This window comes from Chiloscyllium plagiosum, chromosome 1 (assembly GCF_004010195.1).
Source record: "Chiloscyllium plagiosum isolate BGI_BamShark_2017 chromosome 1, ASM401019v2, whole genome shotgun sequence".
Classification (NCBI taxonomy): Eukaryota; Metazoa; Chordata; class Chondrichthyes; order Orectolobiformes; family Hemiscylliidae; genus Chiloscyllium; species Chiloscyllium plagiosum.
Window position 1 is genome coordinate 118,187,177 of NC_057710.1, and position 18,873 is coordinate 118,206,049.

Below are 18,873 nucleotides of genomic sequence, written 5' to 3' on the forward strand. Positions count from 1 at the left end.
TCTTGCCCCGCTCAATCACAGTCGCTAGCTCAGAAAGCACCTTCACTGCCCGGAGATGAGTTACAGTGCCATAAAATAATCTCTCTTCAGAAAGTTCTGGAAATGCTTAGAAGGCATCTGAAAAACGGAGTTTGTTTATTCGGAGCGATGCAGCAGCCGGACCTGCTGAGTGTTTCCACCATCCGAGCTCCCCCCACAGTCTTTGTATCAGCCTCTTGTCCTTTTTGAGGGGTTACTGTGTGACAGACAGCTCTTGGATGGGGCCACAGCTACCTGCCTGGAGTCTGTGCTCACATCACTCTCCATTTCAACCTGATTACTCATGTCAGTGTGATGTGGGGCAAACTGAGCTTTTATGTGGATTGTGTTGCAACCGGTCGTACTAAATGTGCCGTGTGTGCCTCATTGCTTTGAGTGTGTCCCACCCTGGGATTGGGGGGTGTCGATAGCTGTCTCAGAGAACACGGTGCGCTGTTCCCTGAGCCGGAGGAGGAAGGGGGTGGGGGGGGGGGGGGGGGGGGGGGGGGGGGGGGGGGGGGGGGGGTTGCATATCTGAAGAGGGTTATGCTAATCAGCCTGGGACTAGGGACTGAAGGCGTATTTACCGCTTGCAGTCGGTACGCGGCAAACCAGACTAGGATACCAGATCGCTGGGAAACGGCAGGCAGAGAGAGAGAGAGAGAGACAGGGAGGGAAGAGAGAAAGAGAGAGTGGACAGTCAGCACCCACACAAAGCGTCAGGTAGAAGCAACAGGTCAGAGCAGCGTGCTTGTTGATTGGAGCTGGCTACATTTAGCAGAGACACCGGGATCATCCTGCTCACTTAAACCAGAGGAGGAAGGCTGCGTGTGAAGATCAGGAATTATTGCCTTGCCCTGCCAACTGAGGATATCTCTCGCGGTGATTCTGAAGGGCGGTGTTATTTTGTGGCTGCTGCTGTTTTGCGGCGGGACATTGCCGAAGATGTCGGCGGAGCGCAGCCCGAAGCGGAGTGTGCCAGGGCAGCAGCAGCAGCAGCAGCTTGGAGCCGCGGGGCTGAGCCAGGGCAGCCGCTGCTCATGGTGCCTGGGGAACGCGCTCTGGCTCCTGCTCTCCGCCGCCTCGCTGGCGTTCTGTGTCAGCCTCAGTGTGAAGACGTCCCAGCTGGAGGAGAGGATCCTGCACCTGGAGACTGCCAAGGGAGAGCCCCTGCCTCAGCGAAGCGCCAGCCTCCCGGCCGATCGGATGCGGCTGCTCGTCCAGGACAGAGTGGAGCAACTTCTGAACCAGGTAGCGGCTGAGAGGACCCGCACCGCTCAGGTGCCCGTCCTCCCCAAACTGGGTACCATCCCGATTCCAAACAGCAACGTGCCAATGCAAATTCTGCCAGGGGAGCTGAGAGAAGTGGGCACTTTGCCTTCACTTTCTCCCTGTCTGGCTGCAGGAGGGGAGAGGGGGAAACTCGGGGGCTCTGCCAGAATTGCCCCAGACCCCCCCCCCCTTTTCGTTCAAACCCCAATCGTTCCGCGCCCACTCCCATGGTTCACTGACATGTCGATCCTTGTGTCGTCTCTCCGTAGGGATCTTACGAAGACGCGGGGAAACGCAGAACTGCCCGAGAGGCACCGACTGCCTGCGACTGCCCAGCAGGTAGGGACCGTGGGCTGGGGGGGTCTGTGCTGGTGAGCAGGACACGGTCCTGGATCACAGCAATCAGGCTGCACTCTCAGTCAGGGCATGGCGTGCTCACGGCAGCGACTTTTAACGGTGACACGATTGAGTTCATTTAGTAGAGACAAGAACGTGATCAGGGTGAGCCCGCCAATATCGTCACCTGCATTCTCTTAAATTTACTCCCCAAACTTGCAGAGAGTATTTATCACAGGGATGATCCAAGGGCACAATGATTATGAATGACAGGGATTTATGCCAGGACATAATGGTTACTAATAACTCGGATGATGCTAGAGCACAGTAATGATGAATAACGGGGATTTATACTCGGACTGAATAATTATTAACATCAGAAATGATTCTAGGACACAGCACTTAGTACCAGAGATGATTCTAGCATACAATGTCCCCCACCGCCTCCTCGCTGAAAACCATACCAAAGTTTATCACAGGTACCTCTCCTGAGTCAATTTCCTTAATAAATCCTTCCGCTCAGTCTTTCATCCACAGTAAAACAGAATATTTCTCTCACTCTATTTTTTTCCCCCTGGCTCAGTCCCTCATGTCTCCTGGTTTTAACAGGAGGGCGTACAGTCGCTGAATCAAACCTGGCACATAGCTGCTTTTACCCTTCATCCATAAGAGCTCGCAGACATCGCTCACCTCTGTGAAAACTACTCACAAAGCTATCGGTCCTTAATTGGTTGCGACAAGCAGAGTGTGTGTTGTGGCAATGTCATTGGGCTAGAAATCCTGAATTTGCCTGCTCCTCGGATGCTGCCTGACCTGCTGTGCTTTTCCAGCTCCACTCTGATCTAGAAATCCCGAAGCCCAGGCTCATGCACTGTGGCTGTGGTGTAAAACCTCGCCAGCACATTTGGTAAGTGAGAGGCTTTCAAAGATAGTGCAGGTTAGGCATGTCCCTTTGAAAACAAGGGACAGGAAAGGCAAGGTTCGTGAATCGTGGATGACAGGAGAAATTGTGCAACTAGCCAAGAGGAAAAGGGAAGCGAACATAAAATCCACGCAGCTAAGAACAGCATGGGCCTTGGAGGAATATCGGGAGAGTAGGACCAATCTTAAACGAGGAATCAAGTGGGCTAAAAGGGGTCATGAAATAACTTTAGCAAGCAGAATTAAGAAGAATCCAAAGGCCTCTTATTCATATATAAGAAGCAAGAGGGTAACTAGAGAAAGGGTTGGAGCACTAAAGGATATGGAAGGAAGGTTGTGTGTCAAACCTGAGAGAATGGGTGAGATTCTGAGGAGAGGGACATGATGAATGCTGAGATTAGAGATAGAAGTTTGTTTACTCTGGATCACATTGATATAAGGAGGGAGAATGTGTTGGGTAGGCTAAAGGATATTAAGGTGGACAAATCCCTCGGACCAGATACGATCTATCCCAGGTTGCTGAGGGAGAAGAGAGAGGAAATAGCTCGGGCCCTGACAGATATCTAAGTAGCATCCTCAAACACGGGGTGAAGTGCCGGAGGACTGGAGAGTTGCTAATATTGTCCCCCTGTTCAAGAAGGGTAGTAGTGATATTCCGGGTAACTACTGACCAGTAAGCCTGAAGTCAGTGTTGGGAAGGTTGTTGTAGAAGGTACTGAGGGATAGGATCTATTTATATTTGGAAGAGAATGGGCTAATCAGTGATAGGCAACATGGCTTTGTGCAGGAGAGATTGTGCCTTATCAACTAAATTGATAGATGAAGGAAGGACTGTAGATGTCATATACATGGACTTTAGTAAGGCATTTGATAAAGTTCTCCATGGTAAAATAATGGAGAAAGTGACGTCACATGGTGTTCTAGCTAGGTGGATAAATAACTAATTGAGCAACAGGAGGCAGAGAGTAGTAGTTGAAGGGAGTCTCTCAAAATGGAGAAAGGTGACCAATGGTGTTCCACAGGGATCAGTGCTGGGGTGACTGTTGTTTGTGAAATACATAAATGATCTGGTAGAGGGCATTGGTGGTCTGATCAGTAAGTTTGCAGATTACACAAAGATTGGTGGAATAGCAGAAAGCATAGGTGACTGTCAACAAATACAGGAGAATATAGGTAGACTGGAGAGTTGGGCGAAGAAGTGGCAGATGGAGTTCAATCTAGGCAAACATGATGTGATGCATTTTGGAAGATCTAATTGTAGAATAAAGTATACTGTAAACAGAAGAGTCTTGGGAGAAGTTGTTGAACAAAGAGATCTGGGAGTGCAGGTCCATTGTACCCTGAAGGTGGCTGCACAGGTGGATACAGTGGTCAAGAAGGCATATAGTATTCTTGCCTTCATTGGAAGGGGTATTGAGTATAAGAGCTGGCAAGTCATGTTAAAATTGTACAAGACATTGGTTCAGCTGCATTTAGAATACTGTGTACAGTTCTGGTCGCCACATTACCAAAAAGCTGTGGACGCTTTGGAGAGGGTGCAGAGAAGGTTTATGAGGATGTTGCTTGGGATAGAAGGTTAGGATTATTTTCATTAGAAAAAGCGAGATTGAGGGGGGACCTGATTGAGGTCCAAAAAATCATGAAGGGTATAGACAGGGTGGATAGAGATAAGCTTTTTCCCAGGGTGAGGGATTCAATAACGAGAGGTCACATGTTCAAGGTGAGAGGAGAAAGGTTTGGGGGATACATGTGGAAAGTATTTTACACAGAGGGTGGTTGGTGCCTGGAATGCATTGCCAGCAGAGGTAGTAGGGGCAAGCATGGTAAATTTATTTAAGGTGAATCTGGACAGATGCATTAGCAGGTATGGAGCAGAGGGATACAGATCCTTACGAATTGAGCGATAGGTTTAGTCAGTGGATTTGGATCAGCTTAGGCTTGGAGGGCTGAAGGGCCTGTTCCTGGGCTGTAAATTTTCTTTGCTCTTTATATCTCCAAAACCCTGTCCAGTCCTCCAACCTTCCAAGAGCTCCACATTTCTGCAACTCTAACCTATTGCGTATTCCCCAGCCTTTTTGTCCTACCATCAGCTTTCAGGCACCTAAGTCCTAAACACTGGAATTCTATCCTTAAACTTTCCAAAAGACTGGAATTCTAACCTTAAACCTTCAACTTGCCACCTATCTCTCCAATTTTGAAACTCTCCTTGTCTGGTTACATTTCTGCGATAAGCTATCTGAGCTTGCAAAGATTGTTTTGTTTTTGCCATTTAAACTGGCAAAAAAAAGGTTTTAAAAGTGGGCTCATAAACTCATCACTGACATTAACATTAAACTAAAATATTGGGCATGTATTTTAAAGTTAAATGCCTGTCTTTGCACTCAGGGCAAGGAGTCTAATCTACCAAAACTACACATTCAGGTGCATGTTGCACATGACTTTCGGACCATTCATTTGAATGTTAAGGATATCACATCCAGTGTATGCCTAAATCAATGACTTCTCTGCCAGGAGTAGAAACTTGGAAAGTTTCCCCTTTGTTGTATTGAATTATAAATGTCAAAACCCTCAGGTTAAACCTGCTTTCAAGTCATTTATGCTTTGCGTTTTGTAAAATTCAGTAATGCATAACAAATGATAACAATCAAAGTGTATTCTGAAACTAAAAAAACAGAGTAAATTTTTACTGAAAATGAATCCCTATAAATGCTTGAACAGAAGTGATTTTAATTTTCTGCTTTATTTTGTTACATTTGCTTATGTGGGTCACCTAATGATTGTTGTGGAATTTGTCATCGTTTTTGTTTGTCCCATTGAAAGTCACGAAGGATCCGATGCATAATTGAATAGTATCCTAACAAAGCATGTTTTAATATCCCTGTTGCTTCACTCTGACATTTCTTTCAAGATTATGGTAAATTATCAGGCAAGCGAAAAAATCAAATAACTGCAATATATGCAGAATAATCAGAAGTATCATGAGATCATCAGCTTTTCCAAGAAGCAAATTTGTCATTTATCAGATAAAGTCCAGAACTAGAGGGCATAGGTTTAGGGTGAGAGGGGAAAGATATAAAAGAGACCTACGGGGCAACGTTTTCACACAGAGGGTGGTACGTGTATGGAATAAGCTGTTAGAGGAAGTGGTGGAGGCTAGTACAATTGCAACATTTAAGAGGCATTTGAATGGGTATATGAATAGGAAGGGTTTGGAGCGATATGGGCCAGATGCTGGAGGGTGGGACTAGATTGGGTTGGGATATCTGGTCGGCATAAATGGGTTGGACTGAAGGGTCTGTTTCCATGCTGTACGTCTATATGACTCTATGACTGCAAAATTGTGCAAAATCTCTGCATCAAAGTGCCACATCTACCCAAAGTGTGGAGCATGTTCAGAAAAATTGCAACGCTATCTGAGCTTGCAAAGATTGTTTTGTTTTTGAAGGCGTACACACAAAATGTGTCTTTTATTTAATTTACTTTTCCTAGTATGCCATCTGTTGTAGCAATCCCTGGTATATCTTTTCAACTGTGCTGCGTGGTTCTAGAAACCTATGTTTATTTTGGCAGATTAACCCATGAATTTTAGTTAAATTGCATTTGCTTTGGTAAGATATAGAGAAAGAACGCCATTTACTATTTAATAATACATTCATGTTGTGACAGTACCATTTCTGTACTGCAAAACTAATCAATTTTCATTAAAAAACTGAAAGGTTAAATGAAGTGGTACAAGATACTTTTGTAAAAAAAAATATCATTTAACACTGGCTCTCAATTTATATGGTAAAAAATTTGCATGCTTCAAATCAAGTTCAGCCCAGTCAAGTTGAATATTTCATTATTTACACTAAACTCAGCCTCCAGCTTGTTCAAACACCAGGCAATGTCAAATTACCAGTCTGATTTGTACAGTGCAGCTTTTTTCTAGCGATAAGTGAGGAGGAAATAAAATTAGAATATGTACACCAATCTGATTTAAGTCATGTTGCTTCTCAACCAGCCCTAAGCCATAATCAGATGGAAGGCATTGTTACTCTGAATTTAGATTTAAGTTAATAAGCATCATCAACTATAAAACAATATGAAGTGTAAATGCACTGGAAAATCAAGTCTTGGAACCTGTTATTGTTTAATTCAGATAGTGGCAGACACTTGCTATCACGACATACTAAGATAGAATAGTACAGTGCGACAGTAGAGAATGATAAGATCAAGGGATAATGTGTGGATAGTCGACCATTTATACTGCTGACAGCTGGATATCAATAATTTGTTTTTTTTCTCTTTGGAGCATGGAGTTTGTCTTCTTTAGTAATTAACAATGATGCAATCAGCGTAATTAGGGTTCAGTGCTGAAAGTGGTGTTCGCGTGAAGCAAGCAATGCAGTATCACCAAGGCATTAAACAATCTGCTTTGCGCCTTATTACACTAAGTTTTTACAGACAGGACTAAAACATTAACTGTTGGAATTGACATTTGTTTGTCACTAGGGGCAGCTGCTCTTTCAATACAGAATAGAAATTAGCATTAAAGCAGCTGTCATATTTTTTAATTTATAGCAAAACTACAAAGGTAATTATAAAGGTAACCAATTTTGTGGGAATGGATTATTTAGGAAATTATTAATAAATCACTTTCCCTGAATAGGTTGGAATTACGTGCAGAATTAAAACTGAGTCTATCTTACTAGCCATCAGTTATGTGGAGCTCTTTGGAAAATGGAAGCATCTTTAGAAATCACCTACAGTAATGACTTGTCTGTTGCTGTCTGGTGACTGATATGTTTCCCAGCAATGAGTACTGCATATGGACTGAGAGGTATATGCTCATTAGGGAACAGTTGCCAATTAAAATATATGTTGTATATTGTCTGGAAACTGATATGGATAAAATACATTGTACCAATTTTTCTGCATTACAAAGCAATGTCTGAAGTTTAATAGCTTTAAGTTGAAACAGATGAAGCCCTATATGAAGCATCAAAATAGTGCAGTAATTGATACCATATAAAACATTTATAGTGTTCTTAGTCATGCACATAAGATCCCATCTTTGCATAGATGGCATACTCCATGAACTTGAATTATTCCTGAATTATTTTTCAAGTCATCTTTTAGTGAGAACAACAAAATGAATTTGGAATTATGCTGAAAAACGATTGGTCTGTCATCTACTCACTGATTGCTGTGCTGACATCAGTGAAAAAGCTAGAGTTAGGCTGTTGTAACTAGCTGAGAATAAAGATGTGGCATAGAGATTCTTTAGACCATTTTGACAGCTTCCTATAAAATTTGCAGTCAGTCATAGTGACTCTAAAATCCACTTGGATCTCCAGCAGAAAAACTCTGCCATCTGTTCAATCCATAACCAAGTGATATAACAAAGGCTTCTGACTTTAAAATGCTTATCCAGGTGATTAGGTCAATCCATATTTCTGAGATTCTGACCCTGTGTTCTAATTTCCCAGCCAGTGGTAAGATTTTCTCAGTATCTACACTTATCAAATTCCATTCAAATTTTGTTAGGTAATCCTTAATTTACTAAACTCCATGGAAGATAAGAAAATCACCTCATCCCAGAAGCCAGTCGAGGCAAGTTACAGAATGACATAATCATATTCTCCAAATCACGTCTTACAATGAATGCCCCATTACCATCTCTGGGTTCAACCTCTCCCACCAGTAGAGCTAACATTCCAAAGATGACACAGAGTGGTATAAAGTTGAGAGAGAGTGCTCAAACTTAAATATTTATGCTATGGAGTATGTTTGTAATTGTCAAAGCTGAGCAAGAAAAACACTGGTAGATTAATACTGATCACAGTATCTCAGTGAATGAATCAGCATGCCTCCACATTGCACATCACTAACATTAGCATCAACCTGCTTACTGTAGCTCAGTTTGGGTTCCACCAGGACTACTGAGCTCTTGACCTCATTACAACCTTGGTTCAAATATGGACAGAAAGGCTGAATCCCAGATGTGAGATGTGAATGACTGATATTGATATCAAAGCAGCATTCAACTGAGTATGGCATCAAGAAGCCTAGCATCAGTGGAAAGCAGTGGAAAACTTTCTGTTGATTGGAGTCATACCTAACACATAGGGATTGTGAATGTTGGAGGTCAATCATCTCAACTCCAGGGCATCCCTTCAGAAGATTGTCAGGGTAGTCTTCAGCTGCTTTATCAATGACCTTCCTTCATTATAAGGACAGGAGTGGGGATGTTCACTGATGATTGAACAGTGTTCGTCACCATTAATGACTCCTCAGCTACTTTAGCAATCTGTGTCCATATACAGCAAGACGCAGATAATATCCAGCCTTGGGCTGATAAATGGCAAATAGCATTTCTGCAACACAAGTATCAGACAAGGACCATCTCAAGCAAGGTGGAATGTAACCTTCTCTCTTTGAGTTCACATAGCATTGTCATCACTGTATCCTACACTAACAATTTTCTTGGGGTAACCATTGTCAAGAATCTGAACTGGACTAACAGTTTAAATACAAGAACAGGTCAGAGTCTATGAATTCAGTGGCAATTTACATTTATTCACTATTGCTGGAGAAAAGACCTAAAAGTATTCTGTAACTTTATTATAGATATATCAACAACAATATGAAATTCAGCAATTCAAGAAAGTGACTCACATACATTTGATCAAGGCTCATTGGGCCTGGGCAGTAAATACTGGCTTTGAAACCCACATCCCATGCATGAATAAAGAATTTTGAACATATTTTGTATGCAAACTATTTACACAAACCCAGGATTAAGTAACAACTGTGTTCCTGGGAGATACCACTTCAAGTTACATAGATTTTCACTTTGGGATGGAATATTTGCGGTGCGATGAGGGAGTTGGCAAGTGTATGTGTGTGTGTGGTGGGCGGGGAGTGCGAGGAATTGAAAATAGGAGTCATGGCAGGTTACTTCGGAAGGTGTTCAGTTACTGCAGTGAAGATGGAGGCTGGGCAAATGGCCAGTCTCGGTGCACCAGCACCTTGTTGAAAAGCAACAAAACAAAATGCAGCATTAAAGTATTCACCCCTCACAACCCCACACACTTCCTGAATATTCGCCATGTTTATCCATGCCAGCACATGTTTCTTCATGCTTCCAACCCATACCATCCACATCAACCTGCATCACGTTATCTACCCCATGACGCTCCATGCTAACCTATACCCCAACCACCTGCCCCAGAGTCCTTCATAGCCCCTTAATCAACTGCACCATGTGCAGACCTCAGGATTCATGCTGAGTTTAAATAAAGTTCTTATTTGATATTTCAAAGAAACAATCTCATTGATGAAAGGAAGTCACTATATTAAACTTTCCCTAGTCTCTTACAAAAACAAGCATTTACAGTTTCATTTCAAAGGGTTTATAACCACTTAGGAACTCACAATAAACTGTAAACTGATAGACACTCCTACTGTGCTAATAAGGAGTAAGCCATTCGGGACTGAGAGGCAGAAGAATTTCTTCACTCAGAGAGTTATGAACCTATGGAATTCTCTACGATAGAAAGCTGTTGGGGCCAGTTCATTAGATGTGTTCAAGAGAGAGCTGGACGTGGCCCTTGTGGCTAAAGGGATTCAAAGGGTATGAGGACGAAACAAGAGTGGGATATTGAAATTGCATGATCAGCCATGATCATTTTGAACAGTGGTGCAGGCTGCAAGGGCTGAATGGCCAACTCCTGCTCCTATTTTCTATGTTTCTATGTAATGAAAGTTTGTGAAAGTCAGGCAGCACTAATCCTATAATATTAACCCTCAGCTTATGTCAACAGATAGAGTGAAATAACGAGCAGTGGTTGATCAGTTGAGGCATTCAAGAGGGTCTGGATGATTATTTGGATACAAATAAAATGCAAGGATATGGGAAAAAAGCTGAAGACTGGTGCTAGGTAATGGCACTCAGTTGAAGAGTCAGTGCAGTCATGATGGCCGAAATGACCTCCCTCTGTACCATGAGACCTACCTGATTCTATGATTGTTATAATATTGCAGACAGTTTTCTCCAAATATTAAAAGTTCAGGATATTTAACTGCCTTCGCAGTCATCTCAAAACCTCTCAACAATTATCTTGGGAGTCCCAATGAGTTTATGCACTTTTTACAGACATCATGTCTACTTCCAACAACCCCAAAGGATACCACAATTCTCCTAAAGGGGTCATGACCCCTCTCAAAGATGACTCAGGACCATATCCAAATTGGTTCTTTATAATTTTGAAAAGGCACCCGACCTTTCCAAAGATCTCTAGCTGCTTTATACCTGCTCCTACTAGGTCTAAAGTGCAGAAGTTATGTTTTGGACACCACTTTAGTGAAGAGCACATCTCACTAAAGCAGTTGCTCTTCCACATGTTCATCAGCATAGATGTGTAAATGAGTATCCACCATCATTTCTGCCTTTTAAAATGCTGGGTGTGGAACTTCTGGATTTAACTCAGACAGATAGCTCATTGTCTGCAGGATCAAGTATCAGGTATAGCCAATTGACCCTTGTGCACCTTTCATTTGTTTAGCTGAATGCACTTTGATTTAGGTGGAGGTACTAATTAAGGAGCAATGGTGATGTGCTGAGGCATCCAGTCAAAGATGCTCCTCCATTCTTCATCTGTTTCCCTGTGGCATTAGCAGACAATAACCCCGTTCTCATAGCAACCAACTACCCAGTGCTGTTTCTTCAAACACTGCAGCCTGTAAATTGCTGCGCGATTAAAACACCATTGCTATTGGCACATTAACGGCTGCTGTTATATATAATCGTGCTTTGTTGTTAGGTATTACTTGAGCATTAAACAAACATTTCCTTTTCTATCTAGGACAGGGCATTTAGTCTCCACTACAGGGAATTGATGCCAATGCCTTAAAAATTGGCTTCATTTGGCATCTTGTTAACAGAGAAATAGTTTTAAGGTATTGTAAGTTAAAGAAGTATTTGCACAGAGGGAGATATGTGCCTATCCTGCAAATCATTGAGTGATCACTATTTTGTAGCTCATTTGTTTTCGATTATAAGTCACAATGGTCACTGTAATTGAGCAGGAAAAGAGTTGCAATGTTTTCAGTGGGTTTATCTCAGATAAGAGGACGCATTTATGGCACCAGGGGTATGGGATGTGAGGTTGGTGGGGAGGGTGGCGAGAGGGTTAATGGGGGCATAATGCTTGGTTCCTCAGCTTTTAAAAAAGGTCTTGAGTTGATGTACTGTAGAAAAGCTGTTCAGGAGAATGAAGTCCTGCCCTTGAGCACTGCCAGCCAATCTGATTGACAATCAACTCCAGCAATGTCAGAGCACAGTAGTGATAATTGAGGTCCCAAAAAGAAGAGCATAGATTCAAACTTAGAGGTGAGTCTGGGCTGCTTTGTCAGGAAGGGATCAGGGACCCTAGGGAGGGGAGGGGAGAGGAAGCGAGGTATGGGGTTTGGGTTCTAGCAGCCAAGGAGGAGAGGCACAAAGAGGTACGGGGAATGGATTCTATCTTTGGGCACGTGGCACTCCTCCAAAGGAGGAACCCCTGTATCCTTCCCATTTTATAACCAATGTTACTGAGAACTCAAGGTGGTCTTCTTCAGTCCACTCGCTCCATTCACACACAGTGCTGGAGCTGAGGTAAAAATACGTTTGTAACTGGCCCAGAATTGGTCAGTTAGTTTATATTACTTAGAGTGTGGAAACAGGCCCTTTGGCCCAACAAGTCCACACCGACCCTCCAAAGCTCAACCCACCCAGACCCATTCCCCTACATTTGCTCCTTCACCTAACACTACGGGCAATTTAGTATGGCCAATTCACCTAACCTGCACATTTTTGGACTGTGGGAGGAAACTGGAGCACCCGGAGGAAACCCACGCAGACACGGGGAGAACGTGCAAACTCCACACAGTCAGTCGCCTGAGTCGGGAATTGAACCTGGGTCTCTGGCGCTGTGAGGCAGCAGTGATAACCACTGTGCCACTATGCTGCCCACAGTTAAGAGTTAACTGTTGGCAGCCTGTTAAGAGTCTGAACAGGCCTACGAGTAGAGGGGCTTGATGATACTTTATGGTAAGCCACCTGTTATATTTTACCTGCTCCCAACAGCCACCCTACTTCCATCCCAACTGCAAACACACACTAGTTGGGGGGAGGCAGTAAAAATCCTCCAATATCTGTGCATAATTTACCCAACTATTGAGATAGACTTGGCAGCCTTCCTGGAGCTATTAAACCTTTATTCTTTTGCCATGTCCCCTGGGTATTCTCGCAACTTTAACTGTGGCTCAATAAGAGTCTCCAAAGAAATTAGCAACTAAGTGTAAACATGTCATGCCTTGATGTAGTGAGAGTATAATCTCAGTTAGTGAGTGCAAAACACTGCGACTTGGGGTACTGCCCATAATACTTTGGAATGTATGATATCATTTTGCGGCAATGACTAACCAGACCCTTTCGTTGAATTCTCACAAGTCTCCTTTGTTTTGTTGCACTGTACTTTACTGTATTGTGTTGTCTATATATATTAAACTATACTATGTATAGTATCTTGCTATTACTTCATTATACAGCACTTAGTTGAGAAACAGTACTGATCTGTTTCAAATGTGTTAAGACATATTTTAAGATGACCATTGCATGGTAGTGTAAAATAATTGTGAACAGTGGTTGATTAGCAGAGAAAATAACTCATTTTAATCCACTTTAAGAGTTCAACGGATCTCCCAAGAATCTAGCAATAATAATAGAAATGAATAACAGCTCATGTTCTCTTGCAATAAGCCTGACTTAACCTCAGTATCACGGCACATCATTTTAATTCTCTCAGCCTGTTGTTGGTGCAAATACTTGGCAAGACTAAACAACAATATTCATTATAAAAGATTCAAAGTGCACCACTGTTGTGCCATTTGTATGATTCAGCAAAACTTTCAAATTGTATGGAATCACACTAAAATTGTTCTTTCAATGAAATCCAAATATCAAAACCAGATTAGCACTACTGACATAAAAATTCTGTACTTCAATCAATTTGTGGATTGCAGTGATGATTTACACAACAAAATTAGCACAGTTGGCTGGATGGCTGATTTTTGATGCAGAGTGATGCCAATAGTGTGGGCTTAATTCCCACACCAGCTGCAGTTACCATGAAGGACACTCCTTCTCAGCCTCTCCCCTCACTTGGGCTGTGGTGACCCTCAGGTTAAACTACCACCAGCCATCTCTCTGTCGAATGACAGAGAGCCCTATGATCCAGGCGGACTATCATTTTTATACAGTAAGTTAGCATTTCTATATTTTAATGTTAATTGTAACTTGATCTAATTAGATGCACTCTTAAAATTAATCTCTGCTTTTAGTTTATTTCTCATCTGATTAACCTGCCTCATGCTGGAGAAACACAGGAAGTTCAACTCCACACTGTGTAGGAGGTTCACTGATCTCATTACTAAATGCCATACAGCTAGTAATGTTGCAAATCTATAAAGTGAACTGTGAAATGTAAATTATTTATGGTCAACCTGATGAAATTTTGGCCCATAGCATAGCAAAACATTTTTTAACAGGGAAGTTAAATAATTAATTATGACAGTTAAGATTAATAGACAAACAGTTAAATAGGAAATATAATCAAAGCAACAAAAATGGTAGCGCTTGGGAATACTGTTTACTGTTTAATAATCATTGCTGTTTAATATTTTATATTACATGCCGACTTTCTGTGAACGCTATAAAAAAGAAAATGGTTGATTTACTTATTCAGAACAAAAGACATGTTGTACTGATGTACTGAAATAAGTAGTAAATTTGAAAATGTTTTGCTGTTACTGTGTTAGCAACGGGTGTGTCTGCATGATTTGTACTTCCTGTGTGACCAGTCTTCCTGTTTGTCCCAGACTGTTCTTAAAATGGGGAAGATTTAAAATATGTTGAGTCTCATGTGGATACCGAGCAACAAGTTATAATTTAAGGACATTATTATGTCCTGTCACTGAGCCAGATGCCATTTGTCTGCACTGCTGCAGTAAAGCTTAGGATAATTGCAATAATGAGCTCTTTCATTAATATTAAAGAGGCACCATCTTCTTGGAGCTTAGCTTGGAACTTTGAGGTGAAGTTAAAACATAATTCTTCTAACTTTCTGAGCCAAAAGAAATTGTAAGGTAAACGTTTTTGTGTGAAGATAATGCTTTTGTTTAAAAAAGGTATATTAGTATATTAAAATTTTCTTTCATTTTCTTTCTGTTTCTTGCTTCTGCATCAAAATTTATTAAGATATTTAATTTTCCCTCCCTTAATAGTGATCGATCCAATCTTCCCGACTAAGAATGCAGCCAAATAGACACACGACACAAAATTACACATCTCTGTTGCTGATAAAGTTAAAAATCACACAACACCAGGTTATAGTCCAACAGGCTTAATTGGAAGCACACTAGCTTTCGCAGCGACGCTCCTTCATCAGGTGATTGTCAGGCAATCATATGATGAAGGAGCGTTGCTCCGAAAGTTAGTGTGCTTCCAATTAAACCTGTTGGACTATAACCTGGTGTTGTGTGATTTTTAACTTTGTACACCCCAGTCCAACACCGGCATCTCCAAATCATGACTGTTGCTGATAGATATGGACAGGCTTATTATAATGAAGTAAGACTGAGAGAGACACATAAACAGCTTATTTTGTTCATTTAAACCCTCAGTGATAATGGGCACTGGGATGCCAGTGTAACACTTCCCTGGAGTCATGTTGGTGGCACCAATAAAAGTTCAATGCCAATTGTTGATCAAATGCATTGCCTAAATCAGGAAAAGACAAAATCCAAAGATAAGACAGAAGATGGTAAGAAATAGAAATAAGAATAGTCCATTTTGCCCCTTGAGCCTACTGCAGTCATTTGTTAGGATAATGGGCTGATCCGAACATTCCTCATGTCCACTTGTCAACATTTTCCCCATAACCCTTGTTTGGCCGACTGATCAAGAATCTATCTATCTCAGCCTTAACATACAGAAGGAGTCTCCTCTCATATCTATCTGCGGCAAGGTGTTCCAAAGATTCACAACCCTCTGAGAGAAGAAATTTCTTCCTAACTCAGTCTAAATTTGTACCCTCCTGCCCTTTATTCTGAAACTATGGCCTCTGATCCTTGAGGAAAAACATACTATTACCACTTCCCTGTCAAGCTCTCTAAGGATCCTATGTATTTCAATGAGATCACCTCTCGTTCTTCTAAATTGCAATGAACAGAGTCCCAACCTAATTTGCCTTTGTTCATAGGACAATCCCTCTGTACCAAGCATCATCCTAGTGGAACTTTCAATGAACTGCCTCCAATGATATAACATCATTTCTTAAATAAGGGGACCCAAATGGCCCATGGTACTCTCGATGTGATCTTACCTTGTACATTTGCAGAAAGACTGCCCAATATATACTTGAAATAAAGATTTTCATATCCTGCCATTTGAGGACAGGAACTTATGTTACACCAAAACAGTAGGGTTGCCCAACCAAAGGATGTAACTTCGCCTATCCCCGAGATTTCAGAGGGGGTCAGAGATGTAGTCAATAGATGGACAGAACTTCTCCAAGCATTTTGCAGTCTTATGTTCATACTCATTAGTGACTCAGAGCTCACATGTACTGAACCTGCTATTTATACTCAGGCATGTCAGAGGAGACTTATAAACCATTGACATCACTGGATCCTTCTAAGACATGACAGAAAACATCTGTCTGATCAGCTAGTATATAATCCACAGCTGTATATTCAACCATAGGGATGACATTCACATTCCGCCATAGCACTGGTGGAATTTGAATTCAATAGAAATCCGGAATTAAAAGTCTAATGATGAAACCATTGTCAATTGTTGGGAAAACGCATGTGGTTCACTAATGTCCATTAGGCAAGGAAACTGCTATCTTTACCTGGTCTGGCCTACATGCAACTCTAGACCCATAACAACATGGTTGACTCTTAGACACCTTCTGAGCAATTAGGGATGGGAAATAAATGCTGGTCTACAGTGATGCCCACATCACACAGATAAATTTTTTTTAAATGCCCATCAGTTTTTCTGTCACATGGTGGCACACACATTTGGGTCCATTTGCCTCCATATCTCATTTCAACCTTGGTACAAAGCTTGTTGGAATGAGATGAGAGTTCTTCAGACATTGATATATGCCCAGTCATCTTCACTGGCTTCATCAATAATCTGCAGTCCATCATGAAGTTAGAAGTGAGGATGTTTGCTAACAGTTACATCATATTCAGGTACATACACAACTCCTGCAATAGTGACAGAGACTTTACCCACATGGTATTAGATTTGGAAAATGTTCAGGCCTGGGCTGGTAAGTAATGTTCCTGGCAACAAGTTCCTGGCAATAAATATCTCCCATAGGAGAGAGTCTAATCACTCCTCCTTGGCATTCAATAGCATTACCATCATTGAGTGTCCTAGCATCAACATCCTAGTGGTAGCCAGCTGGATACAAATTTAAATGGATCAACCACATAAACACTGGGGCTAGAAGGTCAGTTGAGGAACTGGGTGCTCTGTGACAATTGACTCGCATCCTGATTCCCTCAAGTCCTTCCTGTGTGTACAAGATACAAATTAATGTTGTGAAGGAATATTCTTTCTCTGCCTGGATTATTGCAGCTCTAACATTTAAGAAGCTCAATACCAACCTAGATATAGTAACAGTCTTCATAGGAACCAATCCGCCAGCATAAATATTCACTCTCTCCATTATTGGTACAAAATGCCTGTTTTGTGTGCCAGATGTACTGCAACAACTCATGAAGGTTTCTTCAACAGCCCCTCATGGATCCATGAATTCTAGAAAAGCAAAGGCAATAGGTGCTCGGGAACACTACCACCTGTACATTCTATCCAAATCACATATCACCCAGCTCGGAAAGATATTACAATACTTTCACTGCTGTTGAAGCAATATCCTGGAATTCCCATTCTAACAATACTGTAGGAGTGTCTCATCACTCAAACTCTCACAGTTCATGAAGGAAGTTCACTAGCACCTTCTCAATGTCACTTAATTCTGATTGGTTGCGTGTTTCCACGGGAGTGTTGCAGAGATCAGCAGTCTTTATAACCCCTTTATTTTCCAAGGGAAAAAGATGGAATGTTAATAAAAATTCCGACTGCCTCTATGAAACAAGGAGAAAGTGAGGTCTGCAGATGCTGGAGATCAGAGTTGCGAGTGTGTTGCTGGAGAAGCACAGCAGGTCAGGCAGCATCCGAGGAGCAGGAGAATCAATATTTTGGGCCAGAGCCCTTCATCAGGAATCTTGATGAAGGGCTCCGGCCCGAAATGTCGATTCACCTGCTCTTCGGATGCTGCCTGACCTGCTGTGCTTTTCCAGCACCACTCTTGACTCTATATGAAACAAGGCCCTGTGTATTAACATGTGTAGCATTTAGGGATACATAATAAATGTTAGCTTTGTCAGCCTAAGTAATGAAAAAAACATTAGCTTCGGTGGTCTCTTTTCCATACATTGGGCACATATTGCATTTAATGGCTGGTACCAACCTTGCAATTTTTCAACATCCCAGTCCTCTCTGCCATTCGCACAAACATACCCATGCAGTAGGCAGGCACAAACCCAGCTTTCTCAATGTAATTCCTGAGTGCTAGAGCAAAAATTGAATACGTTTATCTGAAAACTGTCAATATGTGTAAAAAAAAGGTTTTTCTGTGGAAATTCAGAAGCATTGAAAGTATTCATTATCAGTACGATTCCTTCTAATGAAAGGTGATAGTTCCTGGCGGTGCTTTTTAGACACACGGGCTTTGATTTATATTCTCTGACGTGGCTTCAAGCATAAATAATAAAGATAAAACATGAAAATTTTAGGATAGTTCTACCTCCACCACCCTTTCAAAATATTACATAAAACTCTGCAAGTCATCTGGTCATGCATGTCAGATTAAAGAATAACACTTATACTGTCTATTGGAGTTCCATAATCACCATAACTTAATCTTGAGGAACAGAAATCCACTGATTAATTAATTAATTGCTGACTGTAAATACTTACAGAGATGTGAGTAGTGTCAAAGGCAAGAGCAAGATTTGTAAGAAAGCCTGTCATATTTATGTCCCTGGAGACATAGCCATAACATGAACAAAGGAGACAACATGTTAACAATCCATCTCAAAAACCTCAAACAAAAAGGGTAATATTGTTAGGTGTAATTTATCCAGTACTCTGGAGAGTTATAAATAATGTTTTGATTTCGGTAACTGTGTAGATATTTTGTTATATCTTACATGATGTAA

At 41.7% G+C, this 18,873-nt stretch overlaps 1 protein-coding gene across 12 annotated transcripts in view; it reads left to right on the plus strand.

Moving 5' to 3' along the window:
* The first annotated feature begins 539 nt into the window (after positions 1-539).
* LOC122552211 (collagen alpha-1(XXV) chain) overlaps positions 540-18,873 on the plus strand; it is a 647,058-nt gene continuing 628,724 nt past the window's right edge. For all 12 annotated transcript variants that reach the window (XM_043694864.1, XM_043694871.1, XM_043694887.1 and 9 more), the window contains exons 1-2: positions 540-1,269; positions 1,560-1,629. In XM_043694864.1, the coding sequence (XP_043550799.1) occupies positions 964-1,269; positions 1,560-1,629 (376 nt within the window). In that variant the 5' untranslated portion in view covers positions 540-963. The remainder of the gene's footprint in view (positions 1,270-1,559; positions 1,630-18,873) is intronic.